The sequence below is a fragment of the Dendropsophus ebraccatus genome, chromosome 1 (assembly GCF_027789765.1).
Source record: "Dendropsophus ebraccatus isolate aDenEbr1 chromosome 1, aDenEbr1.pat, whole genome shotgun sequence".
NCBI lineage: Eukaryota > Metazoa > Chordata > Amphibia > Anura > Hylidae > Dendropsophus > Dendropsophus ebraccatus.
This window is the reverse complement of record NC_091454.1, coordinates 205,855,616-205,881,382: the sequence shown is the minus strand read 5'-3', so window position 1 is coordinate 205,881,382 and position 25,767 is coordinate 205,855,616. Positions and strand designations below refer to the sequence as shown.

General features: G+C 44.3%; 1 protein-coding gene across 1 annotated transcript; it reads left to right on the top strand.

Moving 5' to 3' along the window:
* The first annotated feature begins 549 nt into the window (after positions 1–549).
* On the top strand, positions 550–21,257 carry LOC138790699 (protein piccolo-like). The gene is made up of 7 exons (XM_069969134.1): positions 550–599; positions 13,361–13,390; positions 13,505–13,570; positions 15,817–15,888; positions 18,901–18,957; positions 20,253–20,279; positions 20,494–21,257. Exons 1-6 carry the CDS (start codon positions 596–598, stop codon positions 20,276–20,278), a joined length of 255 nt encoding a protein of 84 aa, XP_069825235.1. The 5' UTR covers positions 550–595; the 3' UTR covers position 20,279; positions 20,494–21,257.
* The last annotated feature ends 4,510 nt before the right edge of the window (positions 21,258–25,767 follow it).

Genomic DNA, 25,767 nt, shown 5'->3' with positions numbered 1-25,767 from the left:
GGCCACTTTCTTTCGGATACAACACGACTCTTGTCTCCAGTTCAGGTGCGGTTTGCAATTAAGCTCCATTCACTTCAATGGAACTGAGCAGCAAAACCCCACCCAAGCTGGAGACAAGAGAGGGGCTGTCTCTGGAAGAAAGTGGCCATGTTTTTGTAACGCTGGATAACCCCTTTAATTAGAATTAGAGGGTTGTTTGGTCTGGGCCTGTCTGTAGTATAGTATATGCTCTGCTTTTAATGTTACTGTTGCTTTTAATGTTAATGTTATTTTAGCTACTTACATGTATACATGATAGGTAGTGCAGGGGCTCTATCAATTATCAACATCATATTTAGAATTTTTCACTGATGAATTGGTATAACACCTATGTGATGAGGGTGATCAATCACTTACTGATAACCTGGAAACACCTTCATTAGAACATGAACATTCTACAGGGATCAATTAAAAATGCACTTGCCCTATATATGAAAGGGGAAGTAATGGAAGATAGGAAAGTGACGGGGATATAAAGTCTTGGGTCTTGAGCATCAGATGACAGAGACTACAGGAGTGATTCTACACTTGGAAGACACAAGAGCGGTGGAGAAACATGGGTAAGTGAATCGGTTTCCTCAATAGCTCTTGGAAATGTGAAGTCAGATTTTGTTTTGTCTTATTGTTGCAATATGATAATAGGAGACACTGTTCACTGTGCACTGAATTAAAGTGAATGGGAGATGACTACTGCACAATGACTAGAGGCTGCGGCTTCCATCCCCATGGATGCTCCACCAATCAATGTGGTTACACTAAATCACCTGAATTACTCTATGCATTAATATGGTGAATTCTCCATGAACCAATCCTCAAACCCCCCCCCCCACATCATCTTTTTTTTTTTTTTAGATTTGTCTTATACATGCTTTATAACTTCTTATGGATTGACCAACAATGAGATTTAGTTTGGTCATTTGTGCATCAGTTTTGTTCATTTTGTTTGTTTTTTTCATGATTTCCTTGTTAGAACTTAAAGGGGTATTCCACTCAAACATAACTTTTGATATGTTGCTGACCATGATGAGACTAACAATTCCTTCTATACTTGTTATTATCTATTCAGTCTCCTTCCCCCAGTTCTGAGCTGCTGCTTTCTGCTCAAAACACAAAAATCTGTGTGTGAGCCTCTCTCTCGGTCTCCCCCTCCTCCCCCTCCCTTCTGAGACGGATGATGTGAACAAGCGCCTGACTGGTTTTATCCGCAACATTGTAGCAACTTTGTAATGCTGGGAGGGATAATCACAGTGAGTTCATAAGCAGCTTTACATCAGAATAACCCTCCCGGGATTACAAAGAAGCTACAATGCTGCAGATACAGCCAGTCAGGGACTTGTTTACATCAGTTGTCTCAGAAGGGGATGGGGGGGGGGAGACTGAGAGAAAAAGCTCACACATAGATTTTTGTGTCTTCAGCAGCAGCTCAGAACTGGGGGAAGGAAACTCAATAGATCAGTGCTTCTCAATTCCAGTCCTCGGGCCTCACCAACAGGTCATGTTTTGAGGATTTCCTTAGTATTTCACAGGTGATACTGATGGCTGACCCTACTGCCAGTGGGGACATTTATGAAATGTACGCCCGAGGCATATGCCAGGAAGAAGGTGCAGATTTGCCCCTTCTCCCTGGTGTACGCATGCCGTACGCCCCGCTTACCCAATGGGCGGGCTGGGGGGGCTTGAAGGGGGCGTGGCAAGGCGGGGAGGAGGCGTGGCCTCCTCTCCTGCCTCATTTATCATGATTTACGCCTGCTCACAGGCGTAAATCATGATCCAAATCTACACCTGCCGATTCGGGCGCACATCCGGCCGGATTCACTAAGAGGCGTGCATCTTAGTGAATCCTACCAGGAAAAGGGGGCGGGGCCTAATATAAGACTTGTACACCGGTCTTCATAAATCCCCCCCAAAGTGTTGTATTGCCTTTAGGCTCCGTTCACACTGAGCAAAACTGGCGGAATTCCGTGGCAATGTAAATATGGTAAATTATCTTGAAATCCACCCATTCATTGCCTTGGTTGCCGTCCTCTGCGCCCGGACATGTAATACAATATGAAGGGGATTGTTTTGATCATCCACCGCTGTTTGGCCTCCATATTTAGACAATTCTACATCAGCTAAACAGCTAAAATTATTTTTCCTTTTGCAGCAAGGTAAAACCTTTTCAGGAGTTCAAAGGTGTCCCCCAGATCCAGGCCACAGGGGTGCCCAGAATTCCGTAAAGTTTGCAGTTATGGCAGAAAATGAAGTCCCGTGATCCACTGGGGAAGAACCTTTGAGGGCAACCCTGAGACTTCTCCAGATTTTCCAGCTTAAAAGGGGGACTCCAGCAAATAAAGTGATGTCAGAAAGTTACAGATTTGTAATTTACTTCTGTTTAAAAATCACCAGCCTTCCAGTATTTATCAGCTGCTGTATGTCCTGCAGGAAGTGTTGTATTCTTTCCAGTCTGACACAGAGCTCTCTGCTGCCACCTCTGTCCATGTCAGGAACTGTCCAGAGCAGGAGTCTGGACAGTTCCTGACATGGACAGAGATGGCAGCAGAGAGCACTGTGTCAGACTAGAAAGAATACAACACGTCCTGCAGGACATCCAGCAGCTGATAAGTACTCAAGACAAATTTTTAAATAGAGGTAAATCTGTGTAAGTTTCTAAAACTAGTTGATTTGAAAGAAAAAAAAACAAACATGGGACCTAATACTCACCAGGTTATAATATTATGTAACCTGTACTCACTTTGGCATCTACTTCCTTCTGTCCTATAATTCACTGTTTGAAGATCCTTTCGTTGCATCTTTCTTTGATCTCAGATATTTACAAATCCTATTCTCTCTCTATTGCAGCCTGTATGCAACAACAACAACAGGGGGCGCCATTTCAAGCGTGTAAGTTTCTTTATTTTTCTTTTTTCTTTCCCTTTGCTTGGTGTTATATACACAAGAAGGTGGCTGCCTGAGTACATATATACCATGAATACTTCTTATGAGTAGAAGGATGGTCCAAGAAGACCAGAAACCTTTAAGAAATTCAAAAATATTTAATGCTATAATAGTTTTACTGAAAGCCCATGTACCACTTTGTTTACTGAAATTTTTTTTATACTACCTGGTTGGTGTCAGCGTGTAGATCCCGGTGGCGTCGTCTATTTTTCAAACCGCTGTCCGATTCACGACATCTGCGCCAGTGTCTCAATCTGCAATTCCCGCTCAATCGCACCCCCAGTACACCGATATCTCCTCCCTCCGACTCCTGCTTCTTCATAAATGGCCGGTCAGATACCAGGGGAGTTATTATCACACTGGCTCAGCTGCTTCTCCCTAATGTCCTACATGATCCTGGGCCGACTTCTGAAACATACAAAGGAAGCTTCTCCTGTGTGTGCAGTGGATGCAGCCAGTCTCCAGCCTCCATGTCCTGAACAACTCACAACTAGACTAGATGGAGCAGGTGGTCTTTTCCTGCTGACAATCTTCTATTTTTTTAACTAATATTCACCATACACAAAGAAACACTGCTAACAATGCCAGATCCCTGTGATATAGAGGGGTCAGCTATAGTGATACAGAGGGGGTCACACATAGTGATATAGAGGGGTCACACATAGTGATATAGAGAGGGGTCACACATAGTGATATAGAGAGGGGTCACACATAGTGATATAGAGGGGTCACACATAGTGATATAGAGGGGTCACACATAGTGATATAGAGGGGTCACACATAGTGATATAGAGAAGGGGTCACACATAGTGATATAGAGTGGTCACACATAGTGATATAGAGAGGGGGGTCACACATAGTGATATAGAGGGGTCACACATAGTGATATACAGGGGGTCACACATAGTGATATAGAGGGGGGTCACACATAGTGATATAGAGAGAGGGTCACACATAGTGATATAGAGAGGGGGGGTCACACATAGTGATATAGAGGGGGGTCACACATAGTGATATAGAGAGAGAGGGTCACACATAGTGATATAGAGAGAGGGTCACACATAGTGATATAGAGAGGGGGGGTCACACATAGTGATATAGAGAGGGGGTCACACATAGTGATATAGAGGGGGGTCACACATAGTGATATAGAGAGAGGGTCACACATAGTGATATAGAGAGGGGGGGTCACACATAGTGATATACAGGGGGGTCACACAGTGATATAGAGAGGGGTCACACATAGTGATATAGAGAGGGGTCACACATAGTGATATAGAGAGGGGTCACACAGTGATATAGAGGGGTCACACATAGTGATATAGAGAGGGGTCACACATAGTGATATAGAGAGGGGTCACACATAGTGATATAGAGAGGGGTCACACAGTGATATAGAGAGGGGTCACACATAGTGATATAGAGAGGGGGTCACACAGTGATATAGAGAGGGGTCACACAGTGATATAGAGAGGGGTCACACATAGTGATATAGAGAGGGGTCACACATAGTGATATAGAGAGGGGTCACACAGTGATATAGAGGGGTCACACATAGTGATATAGAGAGGGGTCACACATAGTGATATAGAGAGGGGTCACACATAGTGATATAGAGAGGGGTCACACAGTGATATAGAGAGGGGTCACACATAGTGATATAGAGAGGGGGTCACACAGTGATATAGAGAGGGGTCACACAGTGATATAGAGAGGGGTCACACATAGTGATATAGAGAGGTCACACATAGTGATATAGAGAGGTCACACATAGTGATATAGAGAGGGGTCACACATAGTGATATAGAGAGGTCACACATAGTGATATAGAGAGGTGTAACCGGTTGCTTTTGATAATAGTCTGAGAAGGCTATAACCACACAGATTTATAGAAAAATAAGAGATTTATTACAGAAAACAATACTTAGCTGCAGTTACAGATGGTACAGATGCATAGTTGTTCCTTCCACAATGAAATGGGGAGCCCCATTGTATATTATGGACTAATATACACCCATTTTGCTCGATGACAGGGTGCTGGGCACCTTCCATCCATGGTCCCAGCTGAGGCTGACTAGAAGCTACATACCCCCAATCTTTATAGTAAGTTTGGGTGGGGGGGTGATGTGCTTCCAGAAATGTCTATGTAGACCACTGATGACCATGAATGGAAGTTTCCCAGGCTTTGTACATGCTTACCAAGCAAAATGTGGTTGTTCAATTTCAGCTACATGCATTTGGACAATAACAACAACTGTGTCCTCCAATGTTGACACTACTGGGGAGGTTTATGGCCGAACAGTTGACATAACAATACATCTACCTATTCCCATGCACATAGCTAAATACAAACCAATCCCACTTACACAGCCAGCTAAGATAGATAGATAGATAGATAGATAGAAATAAGACATGAAAACACTACATTCCTTCCTATCACATGAATAAGACACTTTAACAATCTGAAATAAACCCATCCGGTTACACTCCACCCCTTGTCTTATTGATGTGATTTAAGGAAGTTACAAAACATTATTTGTGATGTCATAGATTTGGTATCATCCTCATTTGAACATGTAATTATTCACATACTATTCTCTTCATTTTATACTTCACCTCCTGTTTCTAAACCTTTGTGTAATAAACTAGCTAAGCTTGAGACCATGACAAGTACATATCAGTAATGACACTTCCCACCCCTTGGTCCATAATGGACATGAGGTTGCTGTAGGACAATATTTCACTATTTCTTATTTGTCTATCACAGAAATTACCCCATCACTGACTGGGCTAAAAACCAAAACTGGAAAAGACTGGTGTGCTGGATTATCAGTCATAGCAATGAAAAAATGTCTCTTTAGTTCGTAAATGTCTCTCTTTATAGATGTCTTTGCAAGTTGATTGGTCTGTCTCAGTCCTTCCCCCTCCTCTCTCTCAGGTCAGGGGGGTTGCAGATATGGCTGGAGGTGCAGACTCTAGAGCCCCTTTCTGTGGCAGTGCTGTGCCGGGTGAGGGTCATCTTTCTCCATCATCTTGGCACCTCGGCAGACAGTCATCTCAGGTTGTCGCCTCTTCAGGCTCCTCTGCACCTCCTCTGAAGATGGAGTTAGAGACAGACCATAGCAGATAAACATTCAAGCTGTATGGGGTGGGCTCAGCAACTCAGTCTCAGTCACACAAGAGCAGAATATCATGACTTGCAGCATCCTTGATGGCTCTTGTATCTCTTTATGGTGTTTGTTCTTCACCACCCCTTCATTACATGAATGAAACAACAGTAACAAATGTCACACTCTAATTTTGTCAATCCAACACCTTCCTCTAGTAACATTGCCCAGTCAGCACCTGAGGATTTCTGTTATAGAACAAACAAGACAAACACATATTGTCCTCCTATATGTCTCTAATCATTCTACCGTTATTGCTAAATACTTTAAGGCTCTCAGGTATCTCATTAATATCAATAAAAGTACATATTTCTGTTATAGCAAGAGGGAGTATAAAACATGTCAACTTTCCTTTACCATCTGTAAAATTTGATAAAATTTAGTACATCACATTTTAGATCGTATCATGTATAAATTTTCACAATGCAGGCAGGTTACTTTTACATTTTTTATCTGTCATATAACCCCAACATACAGCTCACAGAACTATACATCAGTCTAAACCATCCATACATACAGGTAATACAACTATACATACAGCTCATAGAATGATCTAAATAGATCACTCTATTGCTTTCAGCTGAGTTCAAAATCGCTGCGCAAACGTTTAGAAACATATAACATACGGCAGTACAGACAAACAATAGACATACATGGGCCCATTCACAACAGTCTCACAGGAAGTGCAAAGTCACTTCCAAAAAACAAAAAAACAAAAACAAGAGTTCTTATCAACTCTAACTGGAGCTCCAAAGAAAAACCAAAAACCTAAATGCGCATTTTTATTCAGTCTGGTGACTCACTGAACTACAATCCCCAGTATAACCAAACAACACATGTGGATAGCACTACAAAAAAAGAACATTAAGTTTTACTCTGGCCAGGACTCAACAGGTGATATCAAACATGGCTTCTCTGCTAGGATGGCCACTTACTCCTGCAAACAAACAAATCATTAGTTGTAATTAGGGGAAGAAATACATTAGCAGGAGGTGTCTCTTTACTTCTGTTCTTCTCTCAACAGCTGCAGAATACAAAACAATAAGGAAAACATAACATGTACACAATACAAAAGTACTGACATTTGGCCAATTTGTTACCACGTGGATTTAAATTAATGTTAAAGGATATCCATTACATCCCAGGTTATACACATACTATATATAGCAATACTCCAAGAACCTGCAGATAAAACACAGACATATTAGTTATATCATTGATTAAATAATCCCATGAAGTCATCATGTTCCATCAGATTAACCTTTATCTGACTGGTCCACATACAGAAAATACAAACACTAAAACAATGGACAGAGGACAACACTTTGCACAGAGATTAAGTCTATAAATCTCACCACCAGATAGCCATCAACTTTCCTTCAAATGACAAACAGAGTCCCCAACTGGTATCATTCTAGCCAATATATTCATGATCTTCATTAGTTTCAAATGTGAATATCTAGTAATATTAGACTTGTTGTCAAAACTCCACCAACTCCATGCTACTACTATAAGCCATAGATCAGCTTCAGAGACTGAACACAGACTGTTACCTGACAAGCTGCTGCTCACTCTGCTCTCCTAGATACAGAGATAGAAAAACTTTTCTGCAGTGCAAATACACATGCAACGTCATATACGGACCATTACAACACAAATATACAAGCCGTCATTTATGGCTGGAAGTTACACTTTTCACTATCACACTGTTACCTTCTACACATTCGTCGTTCCAATACCGGTAATACAATAACATCCATTCTTACCTGCCAATAACACACAACTTCTACTCATCCTCTTTGCAAACACATTACTACAGGTTTCACATCTCTCTAACTCTTAACATGATTTATTTCAAACCTATAGACCAACACACTGCCACCACTCATTGGCCAAAACCTGGTGAGGAGCTGCTCCCACCCTACAATCTCCACATCCATGAAGCCCACTTGCTTCACTTCTTTTTCTTGTTTGTCTCTCTCAATTCGCGCCAGCAGACAGATCCATCCCACATCTGCTGCGGTCTTCTGCCATTCAAGAGACATAACAAGATGCACCACCAGCCGACTGGGGTCTGTCAGCTGAAATGGTGTCACCATCTCGAGTGCTGGGTGCACAGGGTCGCGAACTACACACCCACCAGGGGACTGGACTCGCTTTGTCATCTACCCCACAACTACACATCTCAGCTAACACATACATTATATTTCTATTATATAGTTATAGCAATTCCTGGACTATTATCCCACTTCTGACACCATTATGTAACCGGTTGCTTTTGATAATAGTCTGAGAAGGCTATAACCACACAGATTTATAGAAAAATAAGAGATTTATTACAGAAAACAATACTTAGCTGCAGTTACAGATGGTACAGATGCATAGTTGTTCCTTCCACAATGAAATGGGGAGCCCCATTGTATATTATGGACTAATATACACCCATTTTGCTCGATGACAGGGTGCTGGGCACCTTCCATCCATGGTCCCAGCTGAGGCTGACTAGAAGCTACATACCCCCGATCTTTATAGTAAGTTTGGGTGGGGGGGTGATGTGCTTCCAGAAATGTCTATGTAGACCACTGATGACCATGAATGGAAGTTTCCCAGGCTTTGTACATGCTTACCAAGCAAAATGTGGTTGTTCAATTTCAGCTACATGCATTTGGACAATAACAACAACTGTGTCCTCCAATGTTGACACTACTGGGGAGGTTTATGGCCGAACAGTTGACATAACAATACATCTACCTATTCCCATGCACATAGCTAAATACAAACCAATCCCACTTACACAGCCAGCTAAGATAGATAGATAGATAGATAGATAGATAGATAGATAGATAGATACAAATAAGACATGAAAACACTACATTCCTTCCTATCACATGAATAAGACACTTTAACAATCTGAAATAAACCCATCCGGTTACAAGAGGGATCACACATAGTGATATAGAGAGGGGGTCACACATAGTGATATAGAGAGGTCACACATAGTGATATAGAGAGGTCACACATAGTGATATAGAGAGGTCACACATAGTGATATAGAGGGGTCACACATAGTGATATAGAGAGGTCACACATAGTGATATAGAGAGGTCACACATAGTGATATAGAGAGGGATCACACATAGTGATATATAGAGGGGTCACACATAGTGATATACAGGGGGTCACACATAGTGATATAGAGGGGTCACACATAGTGATATAGAGGGGTCACACATAGTGATATACAGGGGGTCACACATAGTGATATAGAGGGGTCACACATAGTGATATAGAGAGGGGGTCACACATAGTGATATAGAGGGGTCACACATAGTGATATAGAGAGGGGTCACACATAGTGATATAGAAGGGTCACACATAGTGATATAGAGAGGGGTCACACAGTGATATAGAGGGGTCACACATAGTGATATAGAGAGGTCACGCATAGTGATATAGAGAGGGGTCACACAGTGATATAGAGGGGTCACACATAGTGATATAGAGAGGGGTCACACATAGTGATATAGAGGGGTCACACATAGTGATATAGAGAGGGGTCACACAGTGATATAGAGGGGTCACACATAGTGACATACAGGGGGCCACACATAGTGATATAGAGGGGTCACACATAGTGATATAGAGAGGGGTCACACAGTGATATAGAGAGGGGGTCACACATAGTGATATAGAGAGGGGTCACACATAGTGATATAGAGGGGTCACACATAGTGATATAGAGGGGTCACACATAGTGATATAGAGGGGTCACACATAGTGATATAGAGAGGGGTCACACATAGTGATATACAGGGGGTCACACATAGTGATATACAGGGGGTCATACATAGTGATATAGAGGGATCACACATAGTGATATAGAGAGGGGGTCACACATAGTGATATAGAGAGGTCACACATAGTGATATAGAGAGGGGTCACACATAGTGATACAGAGGGGTCACACATAGTGATATAGAGAAGTCACACATAGTGATATAGAGAGGGATCACACATAGTGATATATAGAGGGGTCACACATAGTGATATATAGAGGGGTCACACATAGTGATATAGAGAGGGATCACACATAGTGATATATAGAGAGGGATCACACATAGTGATATAGAGAGGGGGTCACACATAGTGATATACAGGGGGTCACACATAGTGATATATAGAGGGGGGTCACACATAGTGATATAGAGAGGGGGTCACACATAGTGATATAGAGAGGTCACACATAGTGATATAGAGGGGTCACACATAGTGATATAGAGAGGTCACACATAGTGATATAGAGAGGTCACACATAGTGATATAGAGAGGGGGTCACACATAGTGATATAGAGAGGTCACACATAGTGATATAGAGAGGGATCACACATAGTGATATAGAGAGGGGTCACACATAGTGATATAGAGAGGTCACACATAGTGATATAGAGGGGTCACACATAGTGATATAGAGGGGTCACACATAGTGATATAGAGAGGGGTCACACATAGTGATATATAGAGGGGTCACACATAGTGATATATAGAGGGGTCACACATAGTGATATAGAGAGGGATCACACATAGTGATATATAGAGAGGGATCACACATAGTGATATAGAGAGGGGGTCACACATAGTGATATACAGGGGGTCACACATAGTGATATATAGAGGGGGGTCACACATAGTGATATAGAGAGGGGGTCACACATAGTGATATAGAGAGGTCACACATAGTGATATAGAGGGGTCACACATAGTGATATAGAGAGGTCACACATAGTGATATAGAGAGGTCACACATAGTGATATAGAGAGGGGGTCACACATAGTGATATAGAGAGGTCACACATAGTGATATAGAGAGGGATCACACATAGTGATATAGAGAGGGGGTCACACATAGTGATATATAGAGGGGTCACACATAGTGATATATAGAGGGGTCACACATAGTGATATAGAGAGGGGTCACACATAGTGATATAGAGAGGTCACACATAGTGATATAGAGGGGTCACACATAGTGATATAGAGAGGGGTCATCTGCGCTCCTGAATCATCACAGCCGCACAGGTACTACCTGTTCAGCCAGTCAGTGACTGCAGCGGTGTCCCGCCTCACTCACTGATTGGCTGAGAGGGCTGTGACATCACAGGATGGGGAGCACGTTGAGGGACCATGAGTGGTAATACTGCGCTGCAGGGGCATGAGGATGGGTCATTGGGACTGCTTTATTATGATCCCACCACCCCCTGTCCCCCCTGGATTTTTCACTGTTGCCCAGAATGACCCTTTAATTTTTGCCTCTCTCTAACACACACACACAGCCTGCTACAGCCATAGAACACACACACACTGCTGCAGCCATAGTGTACACACACACAGTCTGCTGCAGTCATAGCACACACTCATACACACACACACACAGCCTGCTGCAGCCATAGCGCACACACACAGCCTGCTGCAGCCATAGCACACACACACACACACACACACACAGCCTGCTGCAGCCATAGCACACACACAGCCTGCTGCAGCCACCGCACACACACACAGCCTTCTGCAGCTAAAGCACACACACACACAGCCTGCTTCAGCCATAGCGCATGCACACACACACACACACACACACACAGCCTGCTGCAGCCACAGCGCACACACACAGCCTGCTGCAACCATAGCGCGCACACACACACACAGCCTGCTGCAGCCATAACACACACACACACAGCCTGCTGCACCCATAGCAGGCGCACACACACACCCACACAGCCTGCTGCAGCCATAGCACACACAGCCTGCTGCAATCATAACACACACAGTCTGCTGTAGCCATAGCATGCATGCACGCGAACACACACACACACAGCCTGGTGCAGCCATAACACACACACACACACACAGCCTGCTGCAGCCATAGCACACACACAGCCTGCTGCAGCCATAGTACATACACACACACACACACACATAGCCTGCTGCAGCCATAGCACACACAGCCTGCTGCAGCCATAGTACATATACACACACACACACACAGCCTGCTGCAGCCATAGCACACACACAGCCTGCTGCAGCCATAGCACACACACACACAGCCTGCTGCAGCCATAGCACACACACACACAGCCTGCTGCAGCCATAGCGCGCGCACACACACACAGCCTGCTGCAGCCATAGCATGCACACACACAGCCTGATGCAGCCCTAACACACACACACACACACACACAGCCTGCTGCAGCCATAGTGCGTGTGCACACACACAGCCTGCTGCAGCCATAGCACACACACACACACACACACACACTCACACACAGCCTGCTGCAGCCATAGCATACACACAAACACAGCCTGCTGCAGCCATAGCATACACACACACACACAGCCTGCTGCAGCCATAGCACACACACACACAGCCTGCTGCAGCCATAGCACACACACACACACACACACACAGCTGCAGCCATAGAACACTGAAGAAAAACACACAATCTTCTCCCAGAGAGAAAACACCACAGGACAGAGGTTATAGCTACACTACTTATGTCTTCACCTCCTCCTCTATATTACACAGGATATCTTCATATTACACTGCTGCTCATATACAATCATCTAGCGTCCAGGAAGACAACAGCACAGATCTCCCCCCACACAATTGACTCTTCAATTCCAATTATCCAGCCTCCAGGAAGAGAACAGCACAGATCTCCCCCACACATGGATGGACTCTTCCAGCTCACAAACAAACTGACAAATAGTAATTGCCAACTTTTCCCCAACCATCTAATAGGATCAGTGCTTTATTTCTGATATATTGATGAGTTACATTTATAAAATCACTATGAAACGTCAATTATAACATTTTAAAAGATTTTTTTTTTAAAGGTGGAGTCGGTACATTTTATTGACTATGACTCCAGCCGAAACTAGCTCCGTCTCCACAATGCCGACTCCACAGCCCTGCGTGTATAGAGGGTGCAGAGGTGACATTGGCACCTGAATAGTCAGTGCATATAAGAAGACAACAGTATTAAAGGGGCACTCTGGAGAAAAAAATGTTTTTTTTGTTTTGTTTAATCAACTGGTGTCAGAAAATTACAGACTTATACACACACAAATGTATATCACAGCTAAAACGGTAGAATCATATAATAGCGTTTTTACAAATAATATTTCCCAATGTAACATAATGAAATCTCTATTCTATTTAGACATAACCCAGCCAGGTTATCCCCAGCCAAGTAAGTGATATCTTAATCAGTGACATTACAATTAGTATATAGTATGTGGTAACAATATGCACAATTTGTGCTGTATGATAACCATGTTGTGGTATTATCCTGTACTGTTTACAGCACCTGCAGAAGATTATCCTGAAGCCACCACGGCCCAACGCCAGAAGCCACCATGTGAACCAATATGTAAGTTTTGATTCACTTTGTGTATAATTTGCTATACTCACCTTGGACTCACCTTGGAGTGCCTTCACACATAGTTTTTTTGTGGGTCGGTGGTTTTCCCCAAACATGGACTTAAAAGTCCATGTTCAAAATGCCAACCTGAATGCACCCGCTCCAGAAAGGAAGGAGTTAAAGAGGACCTGTCATCCCCCGTGCCGGGGTGACAGGCTCCTGACCCCCTGTTAGATCCCCCTATACTTACGTGACCCTGCCGGGTCCCGCTTCCTGAGACGGTCGGGTCACTGAGATTTCAGCGCCCGAAGCCCGATGCGCGTGCTGAGAGATGAGTCCGATGACCATAGAGAATGACGGAGCATTGGACTCCCCATTCATTCTCTATGGGCATCGGATTCTCCTGTGAGTGCGCCCGCAGGGGGTCGTGAGCCTGTCACCCCGGCACGGGGGTGACAGGTGTCCTTTAAGTAACCCCTTCCTTGCTGGAGCGGGTGGCAGACACAATTAACCGCTTTCTTGCTGGGATGGGTACATTGTGGCATCAATGTACATGGGGTTAATTGAGGATGCCTTGCATCCTCACTTAACCCCCTTGGGGCCACATTGTTCAGTCTGGCACACAAAGGGTTAAGTATGGATGTCACCTGATAGATGGCATCCATTACTAATTCGGGGCCTAGTGTTAGCCGGTATAAAATGGCTAACACTAACCCCCCCAATATTACCCCAGTAACCAATGCCACCAGGGGTACTGGGAATAGGCGGGTTCCCCTGGACTGGGCGGTAGCAGGTTAGTATTATTAGGCTGGGGAGAGCCAAAAAAAGGCACTTTCCACCCTAATACTACTAGGCTGCTGCTGTTTGGTTATGGAAATAGGGTGAACCCTATGCATTTTTTTTTATTATTAATTATTTATTTATGGGAGAAAAAAAGTGAGTATAGATGGTGCAGAGGTAGCATTAGCACTTGGTAGTCAAGAAGAAGATATCAGTATTAAAGGGGTACGCTTGAGGAAAAACTGGTGTCAGAAAGTTATATAGATTTGTTAATTACTTCTATTCAAAAATCTCCAATCTACTGGTACTTATCAGCTGCTGTATGTCCTGTAGGAAGCGGTGTAATCTTTCCAGTCTGACACAGTGTTCTCTGCTGCCACCTCTGTCCATGTCAGGAACTGTCCAGAGCAGTAGCAAATGGCCAAAGAAAACCTCTGCTGCTCTTCAGACTGTAAAGAATACCACTTCCTGCAGGGCAAACAGCAGATGATAAGTACTGGAAGTTTGGAGATTAAAAAAAAAAAGTAATTAATCTGTATAACTTTCTCACAACAGTTGATTTGAAAACTATTTTTTTCCCTTTGGAGTACCCCTTTAAAAGCACATTACATACTTATACACATTGCATTTATGACACATACATAGTCCTCTACACACATATCCACATTACACGGGCATTTTATCTACATTGACATTACGGCCTTATACACAAACAAATGTATATCACAGCTAAAACGGTGGAATCATAATAAAGTTTTTATAAATAATATTTTCTTTTTAAATGTGAGAATATTTTTCCAGTCTAACATAATGGAATCTCTATTCTATTTAGACATAAACCAGCCAGGTTATCCCCAGCCAAGGGGGATGGAGCGGAGCGGAGCGAGCGGGCGGGCTGCACCGCATGCACTCTGGCCGGCCAGCCCTGTAGTACCAGAGGGGCGGTCGAGCGGGCGGGCGAGCGGAGTGGGCGGGCGAGCGGTGCGAGCGGGCGAGCGGTGCGAGCGGGCGGGCTGCACCGCACTGCACTCTGGCCGGCCAGCCCTGTCGTACCGGGCACAGTGTGCGGTGCGGGTGGTCGGCCCCGTGGTGAGGTCCTGGCTCTCTACCATTCCGGAATCATGGGCACTTTCCTGATATACATCAGGAAAATGCCCGTGATTCCGGCGCTCCCATAGACTTCTATGGGGGCGTCCGTGCCGGATTTCCGGACGAAAATAGGACAGGATCTAAAAAATCCGGTCCTATTTTCCGGAACGGACACCCTTCCGGAAAAATCCGGAAGGGTGTCCGTGTCTAATGTTAGCCTATGAGTCCGGAAATCCGGACAGATTTTCCGGACGTGTGAAGGGGGCCTAAGTGATATCTTAATCAATGACATTACAATTAGTATATAGTATTTGGTAACTATTGTCCCATGCACACTTTATACTGTATGATAACCATGTTGTGGTATTATCCTGTATTGTTTATAGCACCTGCAGATAATTATCCTGAAGCCACCACGGCCCAACCCCAGAAGCCACCATGTCAGCCAATACAAGAATGTAAGTCTTGATTCACTCTGTGTATAATTTGCTATACTCACCTTGTACTGATCTTGTGTTAGATCTGATATGTCAAAATATTTTATGAGTCGGGGCCTGAGTGTTTAGACCGCAACCGATCAGGAGAACAAGCAGGAGAAGACACATTGCTGTGCATCTCTCTATGTGAGCAAGACAACCCCATAGACTTAGGGCCCTATTAGACCAAACAATTATTGTCCCTTCTTGAACTAGGCTTAGAAGTTGTGTAGCTGGACTGAAGCGATTCAGAAAACTGTGGAGTGTGAATGGGATCCTATTGAGGCATACTTTGGCACTCAGCTGGAGCTCATTAGACAGGAGTTACCTAAACCCACAGGTATGAACATCCGCCTAATGCTGTCTATAGGCACAGAGTGACACAGATGCAGTGATGTAGGGCTCTCCTTGTGGGTAAAGCTAGTTATCCACGAGACCCTCTAGGGACACTAGCACCTTGCAGTAGAGACTCAGCTTATGCACTTACCTTGACTACTAACTTGTACCTGGAATGATCCCCAGGCTAAGAGAAGAAGACATCAGCCCAGCGTGGATAGGATTTACTCACAGAGTTCCACAGCCCCTCTCTCGTGGTGCTCTAGCTGGACATGGCTAGAGTATCAGGATATAGATGAAAGATAGTCCTTCACATGTGTCCAGGGAGCCTGGCCAGATCCAGAAAGAATCTCTCGCCAGGCTTTCTGTAGTGTCACTTCTTATACGCACTCTGATTAGGACTAACTGACAACTCACTGACTCAGACCCAACCCCACTATATATAACCTTAGGCCTTCAGGAGGGAATCTGATCTAGCTCAGGGATTGGACAAAGTGTGGTGCAAGTATACAGTGGCATGACTCAATAGAGGAAATCTGTTAACCCTTACTGTACTGTACCTTCAATCTGCAGGAGTTGCATACCACAGACTTTAGTCTGGAAACATATACATACATGGTACCGACCTATACTTGTTGGGAAAAAAAACAGTGGACCCCTGCTCTGGGACACTGCAATTGTATTTGCATACTCACAGTAACTACAAGTAAACTTTCCCAAAGGGGCACAGGCCGCTTCATCAACTGATTGAATATTCCTGTTACTTGTAGTTCATCAAATTTTCTACAGTTCCCAACTGCGTGGGTTTAAACCCATTCAAGTAAAAGTTTGCAGTTGCTAAGAACTATCACTATCCACATAATATGAGCTTGCTTTACCCCACTATACTCTACACCGTGACTAGACCCCCTCCTCGGTCATTTCTGGAACCTTCCACACCATATATAGCTTTGTAATACAGTATAACACTAGGAACTCCATGAAGGCCAAAAGACTAATGGTCTCACAACTATAAGTACCTGAGTGGGCCCACTTAAGAAGAAAACACATTACACATGTGTGGTGTGTACTTGACCGGTCACTTGCTAGATAGTACTGTGTGACTCCACTACTGTGGTGGTTGGTCGGTGGAGTATAGCTCAGCCAGTTATGAGGTTGTTGTGACGCCAGTGCTGACTCAGCACACAGGTGTCATGGCATACCTGCTTTTAGCTTTTTGTGGCTGGCTATATCCTTCCTCAATGGTCAGTGACCTGCTGGATTGTGATGGGTCCCTTGGGGCGCTTATCATGGTGGTCGGAAGTGGAGTTATGACCTACCCGGACTGTTGGTACCGCCACCCACAGAAAGGGGAAATGACCTAAGGACGGTGTAGCGTGTGTGTAGGTGCTGGTGCAATGATCGCTGAGTCCCAGTAAAATAAATAAACTTTCGTCTGTGGTACAAAAAAAAAAAAAGTGACTGTTGAGATACAGACTTGCGTTCACCAGATCTGTACTGAGAGTAGCTGAGAGAGAGAGTAAGACAAGCAGTGCTGACTTGGTTACGTTCTGAGAAGAGTAGAGAGTTTAGAGTAGTAGAGGAGTTTGTCCTGAGAGTCCCAACTCAATGTAGTACTGTGCTCTGCCGGAACTTTAGAAGAAGAAGAAGAAGAATTCTTGAGAAGAATACTTGAATGAAGAATACTTGTGCCCGTGTTTTAAACTTTGTCGCTAGACCACCTTTTGCCCTGCAGTGTCGGGGTACCCATCTTAACAGGGTGACACAAGCCCCAGTCTTGGTTACCTGAGTTGAGCTAAGTGTCTGAGGGTGTCTAACCTGCATTGCGAGATAGAGTACGTAGGCTCTTGGCTGCTTTGCTCTATCCGGATCAGTTCCTCTGCTTTAGGATATTGTCCTGCACTGTGTTGAGATGTTCACGGTGTGGGTTGGGGTGATCCCTGACTTGTCCCTGAGGGGTTCCTGATGCAGGTTTTGCACTGGGAGGCTATGTTTGCATGACGTTTTTTCCTTTCCTTTTTTTTTATTGTTTAAGATGACGCCTGTCAATTCGCCCTTTGGCCACCCGTTAGTGAAATGGCGGCTGTTGGTTGCTTTGGTTGTGTCTTTAATTGAAAGGTTCATTAAATTTAATTGTAAAGACTATAGATGAGCGAACTGTTCAAAAGTTCCGTTCGACAGGTTCGCTGAACCTTAATGTAAAGTTCAGGTTTGTGCAGAACCGAGCTTTAACGAACCGCACAAAAACCAGCCAAACGCCCGAAGGCGTTTAGCTGTTTTACTGCGGCTTGTAAAAGCCGTTCATTTTACTTACCTTTCCTCGCTCCCTTGAAATCCGTCTTCTCCAGTCTCTTTTTCGGTGACAGTCTGCTCAGCCAATCACTGGCCGTGGAACTGTCCCGTCTCAGTCAGTGATTGACTGAATGGACTGAAGACTGGAGGAGAACACATGGACAGGTGAGAAAACCCTTGTTTCTGTTTTTCCGAACTTTTCAAAAAGTTTAGTTCAGTACTATCGAACAAAAGTTTAGATATAAACCTGCCTGGTTATCTCCAGCAACGTAAGTGATATAAGATGGACTTATGATTACTGTTGTCCTGTGCACACTTTATGCTATATCATTACCAAGTTGTGGCATTATCCTATGTCATCCACAGTTCCTGCAGAACCTGAAACACAAGGTCCTAAAAAATCCGTAAACAAGAAACAGCTCTGTAAGTTTATAATTTCTCTTGATTTTTATACACTAACAATTTGCTTAGCCAATAATGTGCTTTGTGTTAGAGCTTTTTCTCCAGTCATCTCCAAAGCTGCCTTTGGGCTAGTTCAGATGGAGCAAAAGAGGCAGAATCTGGAGTCCTGGGTTCAAACCCCACTAAGGGCAACATCTGCAAAGAGTTTGTATGTTCTCTCCATGTCTGCGTGGGTTTCCTCCCTCACCCAAACCATACAGACAGGTGAAGTGCTGCGGAATCTGTGTGTGCTATACAAATAAAAACATTATTATTATTATTCTCTACAGGAGGGCTCCCGCGCGAATCCTGTCATAGAGAACACACTGAAGCCGCTTTTGCTCAGTGTGAACTGGCCCTTTTAAGGGCTACTCCAGTGATTTTTTTTTTTTCTTTAGAATCCACTGGTGTTAGAAAGTTATATAGATTTGTAATTAAAATCTCAAGTCTTCCAGTACTTATCAGCTGCTGTATGTCCTACAGTTCTTTCCAGTCTGACACAGTGCTCTGCTGCCACCTCTGTCCATGTCAGGAACTGTCCAGAGCAGTAGCAAATCCCCACAAAAAAACATCTCCTGCTCTGGACAGTTCCTGACATGGACAGAGGTGGCAGCAGACAGCAGAGCACTGTGTAAGACTGAAAAGAATATACCACTTCCTGTAGGACATACAGCAGCTGATAAGTACTGGAGATTTTTAAATAGAAGTAAATTACAAATCTGTATAACTTTCTGATACCAGATAATTTGAAGACAAAAAAAATGGTGGTGTACCTCTCTGCTTGTATTCCTAAGAAACAGACATCACCTAGTAGTGTTGAACTTGGGTGTCTAGGGCTCACCTGTAGAAGTAATTATTGGTTGTACCCTACATCTACTGTATATAATATCACCTGATCATTTTAAAGGAAACCAATCAGCCAGTCAGACCATCGCATCTGACAACTACTCACCTACTCCCCTGTCCTGGCCGTCTTACATGTACACCAGAAGTGATGAGGACTACGCTGCCTTCTTCTCCCGGCGCCAGTACAAACCAGCGTAGTCAGCACCACTTCGTGTGAGCATGTGTATGCCAGTCGGTACAGGGGAGTACGGGAGTAGTTGTCAGATGCGATGACAGAAGCGCACATTATGCACTCCTGTCTTTTCTGCTGCAGGGCGGCGGGGGGGGGGGGGCTGCACTTCTATTAGAGGATCCTCCTCTGGCCATTGCAGATTGGATAGTGTGAATGAGGCCTAAGTAAGTCTAATTCTTTATTTATTTTTACACATTAGGTTGCTGCCTCCGGATTTGCTGTTAAGGTAATAGATATAATATATATATATATATATATATATATATATATATATATATATATATACAGTAAATTCATATAGATATCGCTGTTACATACTATTAATGGTGCCCCCTATGTTCTTTTGATTGGCTCTCAGTACATCCATCCAGTATGCTGAGCGCATGTGATTGCACCTGCTAAGTCATTGGGAACTAATTCACATCTCTTTCTCGTTATAGGGGGTAACAGTAACTAAGACAGTGATTGACCTGCTCTACTACATTGTGCCGCGGCTGCAACACAGTTAACCAAAGAATTTACCTCACAATAATTTGTCCATATGCACTAGTATATATTGAACCAACAAAAGAGAAAATGCTGGACAGATGTGGGCAATAAATCATACAAAATCAATTTTATTCAATAGTTACACAATTAAAAAATATTTCAGAAAAAATATACAACATGTTTACTGACAGGGGGATATACAGCACAGACCCCTGAGGGAGGGGAGGTATTAACACAATCATTATATCAGTACAATTCTAGCTACATATACAATTATAAGATGGCCCTGTGCACACCTGTATACAGATAGTTTAAAGATACAGCAAAGGGGACATACAACACACAAATGTATGAATAAATAGTAAAAAGAACAGTGCACCTATGTCACCGTAGCTACAAGAAAAGTACCCCCAAACAATATGTTTGTCCCAAACTAGGTAAAATACCAACTATCTCCTCCCTTGTCTTACCCAACTATTTCCGTGTCTCCAACTTTGTCAAAGGTGCAACACAGGGTGACACAAACAGGTTCCTTAAGTGTAATGTATATTTGTACGGATGTGCACTAAGTCTTATGCCACCTGGTTAAAGGTAACTCTGTCAGGTGTCACACTCTGGGATGATAGATGCCTTTTGCACTGTCACCACTTGGTGTCTCTCTCTCCCCTATCTGGTTGTTAGAGCACAGTTGAAGACTAAAGTTTAAAGTGTCACTGTCGTTATAACTTTCAAAATCTAAATCAACAGTAGATGTGATATAAAGCAAGTTTGCAATTTATATTCATTATTTTTTTTTGTAGTTATCATGCTATAAAACAAAGCTGTACTTACCAGAAATCCAGGTCCATTCTCCTGAAGACAGATTTCCTGACTTGTTCTGGTTTAAAAGAAAACAGACTAAACCCAGGAATTCCGTCCAGTACAGAGAGTCACAGCTCAATGTGTCTGTCAATCACATGACTGCATTCTCTCTGTGAGGGCTCAGATGGCCTGGGAAACAGTGGACCTCCTGTTTTCTGACTCTTTCCTGTTTTTGAGAAAAAAAAAAAAAAAAGAATTTATATTGCGAACTTGATTCATATCGCATCTACTGTTGATTTAGATTTTGAAAGTTATAACGACAGGGACACTTTAAAGAGTCACTGTCGTATTTTTTTTTTTGCAGAAATCAATAGTCCAGGCGATTTTAAGAAACTTTGTAATTGGGTTTATTAGCCAAATCTGCCATTATCTGCATGTAAAAAGCCTTTTCCTAGGTCCCCCCCCTCCTTCCTCTTTTTCATCCACTCTGAAAAATCTGAAAATTGTGACTTGTTGCAGGAGACGTCCCCTGTCTGTTCTAGGGAGAGGGGAGGGGGGAGGAGGAAGGAGGGAGTTAGCCGGCAGCAGAAAGCAGATAACAGAGGATTACAGGCACGGAGCTGGGTGACAGCTGTAATCCGAGCTCAGACAGGTCACTGGTGACTGTCACAGGAGATATCCCGTGAGGGATTTGTAGATTAACTCTTTGTTGTCCTGTTTTGGTCTTTTCTTTAGCTCTCTCCATAGGAGAACAATGAAGACAGGGGGGAGAGCTTCAAACTGCTTTTTCATGATAAAAATGCATTTTTCGGATAATAAACCCAATTACAAAGTTTCTTAAAATCGCCTGGACTATTGATTTCTGCAAAAAAAAAATTCACGACAGTGACACTTTAACTTCCGTGCTCAACTGTTCACTGTTTGATAAACCACAGGTTCAGGTACCTCACACACAGACCAACAATCACACTCCTTTCCTCTCTTTTCTCCTACACATTCCTCACCAATAGGAGGTTAGACCGTTCACCTGTATTGAAGGCTAGCTAGTTCCTGGTTGGAGGTCGTAGTTCTTAGGTCTTCTAGTGTTCTGGAGTTGGGGGGAGACTAAGACAGAGATGCCGTTCTTTGAAAGGGGTGCTCCAGCACTTTTTTTTGGGGACCGGGGAGGAGGTGGCTGAAATAAAAGACATCCACTTACCTCCCAGGTTCCAGCGGCGGGTCCCGCATCACGGCGCTCCGGTGCCCGGTTCCCGGCCGATTCCTGTTGTCTGACGCCGCCCAAGACGATACGTCTTAGGGCCGCTCAGCCACTCAGTGAAGGAGGCGGGATCCGTTTGAAGTCCGCTCGGATACCGCCTCCTTCACTGAGTGGCTGAGCGGCCCTGAGACGTAGCGTCTCGGGCGGCGTCAGACACCAGGAAGAGGGCGGGAACCGGGTACCGGAGCGAACTGGGTGATGCGGGACCCGCCGCTGGAACCAGGGTGGTAAGTGGACGTCTTTTATTTCAGCCACCTCCTCCCCGATCCCCCCCAAAAAGTGCCCCCACGCTGGAGCACCCCTTTAACAGAGACTCTTAGCACAAGATGCACTACTAAACCCAAAAGTGGGGTAACTGTTACCTGGGTCAACCTTGTCTACTCCTGGGATCCTTCTTTACAAGTCAGGACAGTCTATAGAAAGTCAGGAGACTGATCCCCAGTAAGACAAAGAGCCAAAGCTGATATATCCTACTGATCTTCGCTCTACTACCTTGAGAAGTCTTGAAGAGTTAGCTGCACCCAGTTGTTCAGGCCTGGGACTCGTGCTACCAAATTTGCAGTCGATGACCTGGTTTGGCCTTTTCGCTACAGTCTACTTCTAACCATTAATACGAGGATTCTCTACAGTACACTCAGTCACTCTCTACATATCTACATAGACAAGGTCCCCAAGATAGCCCCTTACACCTCCTTTGAGTCAAGTTACACCTCTTCTAAGTCAAGCTATACTTCTTTTATTAACTTCCTCCTGAAATCATTACCTCAAGCACTACCTGCACCTAGTGAGTTTTTTGTTGCTATAACCTGTATTGCACTGAAGTTACTAAAGGCCCTATTACACGGAACGATAATTAGCAGTATTCAGACGAGATCAGCCGGTGTGGCCGATAATCGTCCCATGTAATAGAAGGCAACGATCAGCCGACATGAACGATGTCGGCTGAACATTGCTGTTGCCTGTCTTTCCACATGTAGAAAGAAAAAGGACTGTGATAGCAGCGGTCTACTGCCGTCTCTCCGCGGAATACGAGCGGTGTCAGCAGACCGCCGCTATTCTCTATGGGCTGCCCAGATTATCTAGCGATCACCCGGGCAGCGCTCCTGCACCTCCCCCCAGTCAGACAATGAATGCATTGTTTTTTCCCCATGCTGTTACATTATCTGGGCATTATATGGCATTATCTAGACTATATTCTATTATTATTAATATAGTTCTAGCATCATTACCACAATAAATATATTTTCTTTCTATGTCTGTGTGGGTAGTTATTTCTGCCCACCCTCATCCTGGACTCACAGCACAGCTAGGTTATCCAACAAAGGATTACAGTATACATGGTAGGACTAAGGGTACTATTACACGGAACGATAATCGGCCGAATTGGCCCGATTTGGCCGATTATCGCTCTGTGTAATAAATGCAACGATCAGCCGATGACAACGATCATCGGCTGATCGTTGATATAGGTTAGGGTGGTATTACACGGGCCGAGCAGGGCCCGATAATACCTGTAAACGAGCAGCGATCTGCTAGATCGTTGCTCGTTTACTGAACCTATTACACGGCCCGATAATCGTTTGACAAGAGCTGCAAGGACATCGTTACCGATGTCCTTGCAGCCCTTGCTAAACTGGCATACATTACCCATCCACGTTCCAGGGCTGCTCCTGCCGTCCGCTTATCCCGGGGTCCCGTGCGCGCTCTAGCTTCACAGCGGCCTGTCAGCTGATAGGCCGCTCAGCCAATCACAGGCCGGAAGAGGACGGCAGGAGCAGCCCTGGAACGTGGATGGGTAATGTATATCGTTAGTCGCCGGCCACGCACCGCTATTACACGCAGCGGTGAGCGGGCCAATTCGGCCGATTATTGTTCCGTGTAATAGTACCCTTAGACCCTATTTTTGTCAGGCGCCGACCGCGCACCTATGCGTGTAATAGCGGTGCGTGGCCAGCGACTAACGATATACATTACCCATCCACGTTCCAGGGCTGCTCCTACTGTCCGCTTCTCCCGGTGTCCCGCGCGCGCTCTAGCTTCACAGCGGCCTGTCAGCTGATAGGCCGCTCAGCCAATCACAGGCCGCGGCAGTCCCGGCCTCTGATTGGCTGAGCGGCCTACCAGCTGACAGGCCGCTGTGAAGCTAGAGAGCGCGCGGGACCCCGGGAGAAGCGGACGGCAGGAGCAGCCCTGGAACGTGGATGGGTATTGTATGCCAGTTTAGCAAGGGCTGCAAGGACATCGGTAACGCTGGTAACGATGTCCTTGCAGCTCTTGTCAAACGATTATCGTGCTGTGTAATAGGCCCAGTAAACCAGCAACGATCTAGCAGATCGCTGCTCGTTTACAGGTATTATCGGGCCCTGCTCGGCCCGTGTAATACCACCCTTAATCTCCATACCTTCATCCAATATCCATATAGGCTCTTTTTCATCCACATTTGTTTTGTCAATCAAAAAATATAGAACTTATATGGATCTTAAAGAGACTCTGTCAGCAGGTTAATACTGTCCTATCTCAGGGTAACAGAAAAGCTGAACAGACTGATGTATCACTTACATTGTTCTGTGCTACTGATTCAGACATACCCTACTGAATAACATGGACAATAAGTAGTCCTCTCCATTATGTGCATGAGCCCAGTAGTCCTGGATATTCATGAGAAGCAAAAAACTCCGCCCACCAGCTGCCGATTGGCAGTTATCTATCCATGCTGTGTATAGGCAGTCAACTGTCAATCAGCAGCTGGAGGGCGGGGGGAGGGGTTTGGCAAGAATCCTATTCTCCTGCATATTAGGAGAACAGCTAAACAGAATGATGTAAGTAATACACAGACAGATTTCTGTCACTAGTTTGTGCTGCCCTTTTAATACAGAGATAAACATATATCTATCTTAAGATAATAAGAAAGTAAACAATACAAGGGCAGACTAGATGAACCAAGTGGTCTTTTTCTGCCCGCAATCTTACAGTGAATGTCCAACCTTAAACTTAATTATTTTGTTTTAAGAAAATCTGTCCTAATTCATTTAATATATATTTTATACATATTTCTGGGTCAGGATTTAAAATTTCCTGCGCAAACATAGGGTTACAAAATATTATTCCATCTGACTGCAGCCACCACTAGGGGGGAGCGTAGGAGCTTACTGTATACTGGTTCTAT